This window comes from Astatotilapia calliptera, chromosome 15 (assembly GCF_900246225.1).
Source record: "Astatotilapia calliptera chromosome 15, fAstCal1.2, whole genome shotgun sequence".
NCBI lineage: Eukaryota > Metazoa > Chordata > Actinopteri > Cichliformes > Cichlidae > Astatotilapia > Astatotilapia calliptera.
In genome coordinates this window covers 14,790,266-14,801,530 of record NC_039316.1, presented here as the reverse complement: position 1 = coordinate 14,801,530, position 11,265 = coordinate 14,790,266, and the positions used below count along the sequence as shown (strand labels likewise).

General features: G+C 39.4%; 1 protein-coding gene across 1 annotated transcript; it reads left to right on the top strand.

Moving 5' to 3' along the window:
* Positions 1-6,964: 6,964 nt before the first annotated feature.
* On the top strand, positions 6,965-8,960 carry LOC113037557 (uncharacterized). Its single transcript, XM_026194792.1, has 2 exons — positions 6,965-8,195; positions 8,423-8,960. Exons 1-2 carry the CDS (start codon positions 7,663-7,665, stop codon positions 8,958-8,960), a joined length of 1,071 nt encoding a protein of 356 aa, XP_026050577.1. The 5' UTR covers positions 6,965-7,662.
* Positions 8,961-11,265: the final 2,305 nt, after the last annotated feature.

The following is an 11,265-nucleotide window of genomic DNA, read 5'->3' as shown; positions in this document are numbered from 1 at the left end:
ACACATGACAAAATAGTGAACTTAGAAAATATACACAAATTGTGAAATTGCACCTCTTTAAAATGCAGCTCAATTAAACCTAGCTCCAAGAATAATTTTCACCGACAGTTCTGAGATAAGCTGCATGTTATTCTTGGATGCGGTTGTAGGACCAGCTTTAAAATCGCATGACAAAAATATCATACACATTAAAAAAAACTGTATCACCAACGTAGCCTGGACAACATTTGCTAGTTAGATGAAGTCAGCTATCTCATCTTAGCATATTTATATGCATATTTATAATCATACGGTTCTTGGAGTGAGTGCATACACTCATGAAGTTTAGTAACTTCAGGTCACTGCAACAAGCCCAGGTACAGTTTACCGACGGATGGGTACAGGACCTTGAAATGCACCGTGTAGAAAGTAAAGACCATCGTACGTATCATAAGTTTACCAGTCTCACAAATTGTCGTCATAAATACACATTCCTTAACCGTTTATTAATAGGACCTTTGAGCTCAACGGTAATTAATTAGTAGTGGAAATAATTTCTGGTACCCATCACAGAAATGTAGCAGTGACAATAATATTGTATGCTGTAATCGTACTGGGCAATTAGTGATACAAAAAACCTGTTTTACCCTGTGAATAAAAGTATATGTTTTTGTCAATGTACCATAATAACAGAAGCGAAACGCAATATTGTGTCAGGACAATTCACTATTTATGCACAATAAACAAAGGAGCATAGCGCGACAATTTCTGTTCAGCGCCAGACTTGCTTGTAACCTATATCACCAATTATGTTATGAAAATGACGTATTAACTACTAAAAAACACTGACCTTCGTGTAAATGCTTGGAGCAGACTAACCTGTGAGCTGGAGTGTTCTGGGACGTTATATTTGATCTTTGAATGGCTGCGATCCAGGCCATCCGTCGCGTCTTTGTTACTTCGGAAACATGGCTCGAACAATTTCTCTTCAACGACGTAATCCGATAACAACCGATCTCTTTACCCGTCAGCTTCTCGTGGCTGTCATGCGACCGGCTATTGCAGCTAATAATACAACGGCTTCTTGACATTTTTGTGTTTCTTTTTATCGCTGTATAACTGATTTCAATTGAAAGCCTGCGTGCGCTAGTACCGCTTGCCACGAGTTCCCAGAATCCTTTGCGGTTCTACCCGTGAATGACGTCACATTTTCAATCTCTATATAATATGCATGTTAAATTTTATATTTATTTATTTATATTTGGGGTAAAATATCAAGTCTTTTCAAGTAAACCGGTTCAAGTCCAATTCAAGTCCCAAGTCATTGGTGTAAAAGTCCAAGTCAAGTCACAAGTCTTAGAACATTTTTTCAAGTCAAGTCTAAAGTCATAAAATTAATGACTCGAGTCTGACTCGAGTCCAAGTCATGTGACTCGAGTCCACACCTCTGTTAAGTAGAATACCAGCATCTTTGTTTGTTTACATTCTGTGCTCAGATTAAGTCAGTCCTTAAACTTAGTGAAGAAAACTTCTCTAGCAGGAAGTTCACACTCTGTCTTATTGAGATATCCTTACGATATAGATTCTGAGCTGTGGTAAGATAATTTTCAGATGCAGTTTGTTAAGCTGTATTTAAGTAATAGAACCTAAAGAAGCCAATAAATTGCTGAAATAAATGCAGAAAATTCATGTATATGTACTTTTGTTTGTTATGCTTGGTTTAATGTTCTGTCAAATCTGGCATATGTTACAGCACTGTAGTAAAGACTATTCAATACAGAGAATGATTTCACTTTAATTTGTCCAAAAATTAAAAAAATAAATAAAACCACTTTAAAATCTCTGTGCGCTCTCTGTAAGAGTGTCACACCTGAATGCCCTCTAAGAACTTTGTGTTCAAATTGATCGAGTTTAAAGTTTAACAGCTGACACTTTGGGGATGAAACAATAACTGCAACAGTACACTCTGGACTACTTAAAACACATCTCATACTAGGATTAACTGGTTTCTGAAGCACTGGTCTTCTGCCTTTCTCTCAGGACCTGTGTTGTGTTTTGCCGTGATCATTTTTCTTACTCAAACACCCCGTTTTACATCAGCATGCACAGAGACTGAAGCAGGAAGCCCGTGTTAATAAACAAGATTGATACAGTAATTAGGGGTTTTATGGATAGCACTTTATAATACGGCTCGAAACTAAGGGGGAAATTCCTGTAATTAAATGAAATTCCAATGTGTTACATTTAAAATTATAATGTAATTGCACTTAAATACTTAAACGTAGGCAGACCAGAATAAAGGGTTTATGTTTTTACATGAACAAGGAAATAATAATACTGTAAGTAAACTTAAGTTGTGCATAAGTAATTTGAAGTATTCTCTAATTTCATGGTAATTTTGCAGAAAAACAAACAATATTTTCCTATCTTACTCTAAAAATATGTTGTATTTTCAATATGGCATTGGCCATATTATAAAATGGATTACTTTTGCCTTTTTACATCTTACGACTCCTTTAAGGGCTCGCAAAATCGCTAGCCCGACGTCCCGGGGCTAGCGATTTTTCCAGTCGGGCTGCCAAAATCTATCTCTGCCCTGCCCGTCGGGTTATCATAGGAAGGAAAAATATATGTCAATGCTTTTGCATTCTTTCAGAAATGTAGCTGGGTAATTATGTCATTGGCATCGGTGAGCCACTGTCAATATGTGACATATTGAGATCGCGTTTGAATTTGCGCTTGTTTTTTGCTTTCACTTTGCAATCGCGCGAACTGTGTATAGAGAGCGACAGCACTGATCTGTGAGTGACGATAATTTGCGCACCAATTCCTCCGACATTGTCTTATCAATCATTAGCTTACTATGCAAACATGACAAGTGAAATCTCCCGCAGAAAGCTTAAACATGTGAGAGGTTGATCGTGCAGAGAATCGCTGAGCGTTATGTGAGTGCATGTGTAAAAGCAGCAGGATATATATTTTAGTCCTGCTGAGCCAAATAAGACAGGTCAGGGTGAAGAAGTGACCACAAAACAGAAAAGTTATGACAAATCAGACTATAAGGCAAAAAGAAAGTGCAGCTTTATGGTTTCTGTGACTGCAATATGACAAGCTAAATAACCAGGGCTGCACATAAGTGGTCCGCAGGTGCGCATTCACTGTCAAAATAAAAAACGCGCACAAGATAAGAAGTTGCAATGCGTGTTTGTGTGCATAAGATTTTCAGGAGGAGGACAGACATTTGTTTAGAACTCTTAACGATGTCGAAGAAGCAAGCTCCTTTAAGTAATTACTTTGGTGTTCCTCCACCTCCAAAGAAATGTCAGAAGGAGTCCAAACCACAAAAGAAGCGCGTATTCTCGGAAAAGAGGTTGCAGGAGGTGAGCTGGCTTCAAACAAATGATGAACGCACAGTCAGTGGCGTGTCCAGCGGGGTGGCCTGGGGGGGCACAGGCCACCCCCCCAACCAGACTGGCCACCCCAGGTGCCACCCCAAAGGCAAAACAATAAAATTCAATCAAATATCAAATGTCTGATTATGTTTTCACGGTGAAGCTGAGATATCTGAGTGTAAGTGAATGCAGCATTGGCTTCTGCGCTACATCATGTTAGCAAAGGTAGGAGAGCCAAGCACGAAAGATGGCACAGCAGGAAACAATTTTTCGGTGAAAGAAAATGAGGACAGAATAAATGTCCCGGTAAGTAATATTAAGTTTGTTGAGTTTAGTAAACATCGGTGAAATTAGAATACCAAGGAAAAAATAACACTTAAAGAATTATTGCAGCCGTGGAATATTTCAGACAGTATGCTACTGAGGGCAGCTAACATAAGAGTTATGAGTTATAAGATATAATCTAAGTCGTAACATTGCTGTATGGAGCTGCAGATTTGGTTGCAGGTTAACATAGCTGGACTGGCCATCGGGCATACCGGGCATATGCCTGGTGACTTATTTTTTATTTTTTTTTGTAATGGCATGAACAATGAGAGGTGGTGGATTGGCCAGATGCAGGTCGATGTGTAAAAATAACTCAGTTGTTTGGTGGTGGCTATGACGGAGCTTCCACAGAGGCCAGCAGGTGGATGAGGGAAGGGGAGGCAGGAGGAGAGCCCCGAGGCAGCCGCCAGTCCGAGTGTCAGGTGAACTGAACTTCAGGTAAGAAGTTATGACCTGCAGTCTATCTGGGTCAGATATAAACCAAGTTTAGGTGGAGTTTATTTTCGTTGTGCTGACTTTTTACCGTCAGTTGCAAACATGAAGATGAAACCAGGAGATGTCCTTACTGAACCATCAGAGCTGAACAGATGATGGAGAAACAGGTTTACCTTTTAGTTCACATGAATGAGTTGAAGGGAAGTTATGAACTGTTTCTGAGAGACAAATAACACCAGGATCCTTTTCTAAGCAGCTGACAGCTGGTAACTCTAAATCTTACAACCAAAGTTTTTATTTGACGTAAAATGTATAGAAATCATACATATACCAAAAAGACTGTACATCACTGTCACAACAGCATTTGTTTTCATTCAAAGGCTTTATGGCTTTAATACCTGGTGGGCCGGTCTCTAGTCAAAATGCCCGATTTTCTGTCCCAGTCCAGCCCTGCAGGTTAATACTGGCAGTGTCACCATGCCAGCTGACTGTATTTTATCATCAGCCAGTGTTGTTCTTTATCAATATTACCAAAGTTGACCATAAGCCAGCATAGAAAGTATTTACTTGCTTTCAGGTTTTATTCAAATGTTAGTCTTTTCAGTTGTTTCTCCACTTTTTTTCCTGTTTCAAAATCAAACACCAGTTTGTGAGAAGATTATCTTCTTTTTTTAACAGGCAGATAAAGTTTTACATTGGAACTGGCTAATTTGTCAATTGTTTGTTACAAATGTTCATATTTTAATATTAAAAATGTTTTTGCCCAAAACATATGTGAACTATATGTCAGTAAAAATACTATGCAAATATTGCTGTCCTTGACTGCTGAGTAAACACTGACAAAGCACTGATTGTATCTCTTGTACTTTATCAACGCAGTATCTAAAAACTTTGCACCGTAGTGGTTAAAATCTCATTCTAATAAGAGTTAAAAGCGCATTCAGTTATTAGGTTTACAGGATTATTGAATTATGGTTAACGGTTGGTAGAATTTTTTTTTAAACATTATCTGCCAATTACATCTGCCACCCTTCTCCAAATCTGTGCCCCTACCTGGCCCCCCCAACAAAAAATTTCTAGACACGCCACTGCGCACAGTGATGTGGTGCAGAATGTGTCGTGAAAATCCCACTCTAGCGGACAAAAACAGTGACTTTTATATGGACACAAACGCGCGTTGCAACTTCTTATCTGGTGCGCGTCTTTTATTTTGACAGCGAATGCGCACATGCGGACCACTTATGTGCACTCGTGTAAATAACATAATGTTCTGCCAGGTGTGTTGTTGGTTTTCCCTCGATTTCTGAGTCGACAAGCGCCTTTCTTACTGGGACCAGTAATTTTAAGAAAGGCCCCCATTAGAACCCATGAGAAATGCAAGAAACGCATTATTGCTCAGTCTGCAATATCTTTCCCAGAACAAACACCAATTGCAAATAACATACTAAAAATAAACCTGAAAAATCTGTTTAGAACAGCGCACTATGTTGCAAAGAGTGAACTACCACTGGCAAAATTTAGCAGTCTTTGCAAACTTCAAAAAGCAAATGGCCTCGATCTTGGTTCCACTTGCCTCCACGTGACTTCAGTGGAAATTTCAAATTCAGAATCTGACACAGACTGATTCATGTTCTACACAGTTGTTAGGGAGTTTTTATTGTTTTACTTGCTTATGCTTCAAAAGTTATGTTACACATATTTCACCAGACACAGTTTTCTGTTGAAACAGGAAGCTGACCCTGTGACACTGACAAGAGACCAGTACAGAAATACATATCCGCAGAAGTTGACTTGCATTATATTATTCTTAGAAATTGACTTGCAACACACATACTTTGTGACACACACACACACACACACACAGACAGCATCAGGACCTGCGTAACAGGAAATGTGATTATATTTGCATATTGACGACGTAACCTATAAAAATAAACGAATACTGCAGTTCGGTGTGATTCGCTCTGAGCTTTTCACCCGTGCAGCACGTTAACCTACACAAGTGTCTCAGTGTTGATTATTCACCTGACTGTTTGTTAACTGTAAATCACTGACAACAGTTCTTATAAGTTCATAGAAATTTCTGTTCAATTAGAACCAAGTATTTGAGTTGATGATTGTAATTTTTATACAATGTTGTAATTTGTGTTTCAACAATTTTTTGATTGTTTTGTTTCCTTTACAATATTATACTTTAATGTATAATATTGTAAAGGAAACAAAGCAGGAAACAAAACATCAATCAAAAAATTGCTCTTTTTTATTCCGGCTACTTAAATTTATTTTGGGCTACCAAAAACTGAAGAGTCCCTGCCCGAAGGGCTACCAGGGATTTTGAAATTTTGCAAGCCTTGCCTTTCCCTTACCAACTTTTAAGAAAAAATAAATACCATGTAAATTTGCTGGGTTACATCACCTTATAATGATGGAGCCAAGTCTAATTTAACTCGATGTTTTTTACAATCACTGTTCAAACATAACCTTCAAAACAAGGGTCTCATTTTCTGCAAAATACCAGCAAGTTAAGGAAGGTTGATACATAATACAGCCCACATCTCAAAAAGTACAGAGCATTTACACAAGAAATTATGCAGTACTTACAGTATAAGTATTTGTTTTTCCTGTAAAAGCCTGACTTGTTACTCCCTTATTGTAGCATTCCTACTTTTTTCCACTGTCATTTCAAATACAAGAAGCGAAGAAGAGTAATGATAGATTATGAGAGTTTGGCTATGTGAAAATGTTCAAGAAAAGAAGTCAAGATGGAACAAGGTGATGTTTTAGTAAAATTAATTTTAGGAGTTAATTTAGGATAAAAACTATAGCTGTCGAAATTAACGTGTTAATTGCGATAATTAAATTTTGGAATTAATTACGTTAGAATATTTAACTATTTAGCGCAACACGCAGATAAGTCGCTCCCATAATTCCACTTGATTTGTTTACCGCGCCACTGAAAATGGAGAAGCAGGAACAGGATGGCCTTCTGGATGGGGAATTTAAATACAAGAAGAACATAGATGGGACAATAAACAAACGCGTTGTAATTTGCACTCACTGTAGTAAAGAGTTTCAATTTCACCGTTCAAATTCGACCTTAAAATACCACCTTAATGCCAAACACGCGTTTGTCGGGGCAGCAGCTTCACCCGGCCTGCGTCAGACCACTCTTAGTGAACGCAGGCCACTCGGTAAGTCTTCTTTGGACAAACTGACCGACAATATAGCCAAATAGATAGCAAAGGACTGTAGACCGCTAAGCATTGTGGAGGACAAGGGCTTTGCAGATGTTTTAAAGGTTGCATCTCAGGACGCGTCCTACAAGCCCCCAGCGAGAAGCACAATAACAATTCGAATCCACGAACTGTATGAAACGGAGAAAAAGAAAAAAGAAGAGGCTCTAGTTCACACAGAATGCGTGGCTCTGACAGGAGACCACTGGACATCATTGACTAATGACAATTACCTGGGAGTTAATGCGCATTTAATCACTGAAGCCTGGGGTCTGACATCCTTTGCGCTGACTATAATGAAAACGGAAGAGCGGCACTTTGCGGAGGCTTGTGCAGAGCAGTTCCAGACTGTTGCTCGCAGGTGGAGAATTGAGGAGAAGGTGACAACAGTAGGCACGGACAGTGCGCGCAATATGATCACCGCGGCTCGCATCATGCCATTCAATCACATGCCGTGTACCGCGCACATTCTACAGAGATGCATCACAGTGAGTCTCGCAGACAGTGGCTTTGTCACAGTGAGTCTCGCAGACAGTGGCTTTGTCACTGCGCTGGCCAAATGCCGCAAAATTGTTGGCCATTTTAAGCACAGCCCAGCAAACACAGCAGAGCTGAACGCAGAGCAGGTGTCACTGGGGCGCAAGCAGGAGCCGTTGGCCCAGGACGTGCCTACGCGCTGGAACTCCACGCTGGAGATGGTGAAGCGCTTGATCCGCAACCAAACTGCAGTAACCGCGACTCTGGATAAACAAAAGCATAAACTTGTCCTCCTGACGCCTCCAGAGTGGGACAAACTCCAGAGACTGGAGACACTTCTAGAGCCCTGCAGGTGAGCCTGTCATTGTGACCATAATTGTAGGTTTAGATTAAATGTATCAAACATACATCTTAAATCAGTTTTGTTATTATGAAAATGTCTTATTTAAAAAATAAATGAAATCAAATATTTTATTAATATTACCTAGTATTAAAAAGCTTTTTTTAATTTGCTGTCTTATCTGTGTGTGTGTGTGTGTGTGTGTGTGTGTGTGTGTGTGTGTGTGTATTCCACTGCAGATATGTGACTGAACTGCTGGGAGGAGAGGCCTACGTCTCCTGCTCTGTAGTTCTACCAGCCTTCTGCCACCTGCGCCGTGTCATGGAAGTAACTGATGAGGACCCTGCATATGTGGTGAGGTTTAAAGAGAAGTTTAAGGAAGACCTTGCTTCCCGCCAGGAACATACCAACTATGCATGGCTCCAGATCGCAACTGCACTGGACCCACGTTTTAAAGACCTACGCAGTGTGCCCAAGACTGACAGAGAAGCAGTGTGGACCACACTGGCAGGCATGCTGCATGAAGACTCGCCTAGAAGATCACACACTGCAGAAGAAGGTCCAGCCAAGAAGAGGCTGAGCCTGCTGCAGATGGACTCTGACTCTGAGTCAGAGGAGGAGGTACAGCAGGACAGAGCCATACAGCGCTACAGAGCAGAGCCCTGCACTGCTCTACTCACCCTTACAGTGGTGGGCAGCTCATGCAGGAGCCCACAGCCAGCTGGCCCGCCTTGCTCGCAGATACCTGGCCACTCCTGCCTCCACAGTGCCCTGTGAGAGGCTGTTCTCTGTAGCAGGGCACATTGTGAACAAGAAGAGGTCTGCTCTGCACTCAGAGAACGTGGACAAGTTGGTTTGTCTCAGCAACTGGCTGAAGGATGAGTAGACCAGAGGACCGTGTGTTTAGAGCTTGTTCTATGGTTGAATGTGATTTAAACAATACTTTTCACTGTTGTTCATATTTTTTTGCACTAATCTACCTTACCCAAAAGGATGATTGGAGATTTTTTCTATTTTGCTTGTTGAATTAGGCCTATGTTCTGTGAACTTGAAGATGTATATGGATAAAACAATGTGCTAGATTTAAACGGGTGGAAAACATTCAGTAAAAATCCCTCACAATTATTTGAAGCCCTGTTCTGCTTGTACTGCTTGTACTCACAATTAATAATAAATAAAACAAACAAGTGTGTTAAAAACCACTATCTGTCCCGATTTTTACACATATATACACATATACACATATATTTCGAGTTGCGATTAATCAATTTTTAGGCTGTGATTAATTCGCTTCCAGCACAACACCCAGCCTACGTCAGACCACGCTGAGTGAAAGCAGGCCACTCAGCGTGGTCTTAGCATTAAATAACACTAACAAGTGTGTAAAAATCCGCTATCTGTCCGTATGTTTGCACACATTTTGGTCATATTTCGAGTTGCGATTAATCATGATTAATTAATTTTTAGGCTGTGATTAATCTGATTAAAAATTTTAATCATTTTACAGCCCTAATAAAAACAGAACATGAGGTTTATTAAAGTCATTTAAAAGCCTACTTTCTTCACTATTTCTCACTAATCGTATGCATGCAGTGTAAATACAGTGAACTTTTATTTGACTGTTTAACACATTTAACTAATGCTTAACTAAACAAAGCATATTGCTCTGCATTTTCAAGAAATAAACAGTTGACAGATATGTTTACAGCTGTATTCAGTGCTTGCTTTACCTTTTAGGCCAGATTCTTCCTTTGCTCTGCTCTCGTCTCTTTGTCAAAACATCCTTTTGTGTTGCCACTTCTTTTATCTCTTCAGGCCTCTGGTGGTGCCATCTAGCGCACTGCTGACTTCAGCACCTAGAGAGGAGACCATCCTCCTCCACATAAAGAAAGAAATGAACTAAAGTAGCACTACAAGACACTTTATTTTATGTAACAGTTGGTGAAATGTTATTATTTGACCACTAGGCGGAGCTCTTGTAATGATAATGTAACTAACGCATTTTATTTTGTATGTTTTATTTTTGTGTTGAGCATGTTAACATTTTCCTTTTTTGCCTACTGGATTGGTGTACAGTTAATTTGATACATGGAAAGTAACCAGTTAATTCTGTAAGTATAAGGTAAGGGCAGAGGTCACTTCCTGTTTTAGGAAGTAAGGTCAGAGAAGCTGCGCATGGTGACGGTCTAGCCGTGTAAAAGTCAAGCTAAGAAAGAAGAAATAAGCCCTAAGTTCCAATTACACCGGTTTGTCTACTTGCAGGCCAAAGTGGTATGTTTGTTTATATTTTGTGAATTTTATATTGTAATATGTTTTAATGCTGAAATATAATTTTCTTGTACATTTGTATTCACCAGTTCTACGGTGTACCTGTGTACGTTAAGAGAAGCACAGTAAACATCAGTAAGGAAGAACTCTTGTGTCTCTCGTGTATGTGTACAAACCGGCATATTTTAGTTTTCAAATACTGCCCCACCTATTCAAAAGCATGTAATAATAATAATAATAATAATAATAACTTTATTTATAAAGCGCTTTCAAACAAAGTGCTGTACAACTATTTGAAACTAAAGAGATAAATAAAATAAAAGTGATACATAGCAATACAAGTAAACTAAAAGCCATAGAATTAAGACAGGGTAGGGTGTTCCGACCCCAAGTAATCTTCATATTATGTTTGGTATCTGGACAACTGGAGAGGTTTGTGTGCATGCTGTGCTTGGATATTATATGTGGACATCATCCAAGGAGATGTAGTTCATGCAGTGGACAAATGGCGACATCCTCTCAGATAGAACCCACTGCAGTTCAGAGGGGAATATTTTGACAAGGAGTGATAAGTTACAGATTTTCAAGTCAGAGTGATCTAGCTTTCATCTTTGATCTAGCCAAAGATAATAAAGACATAACTGGACTGTATTCTTTTTGAGTTTGTCTTTTTCAAAAAACTGTCTGTTACATGAAGGCTTTTTTGAAACTTTTGACTATAGATAGTGATAAATTAAATGTATGATTCACGGAGTAAATCAGGCCTTCAAACCCAATTTTTGTCACCAATATTTACTATAAATCACTCAAAGGA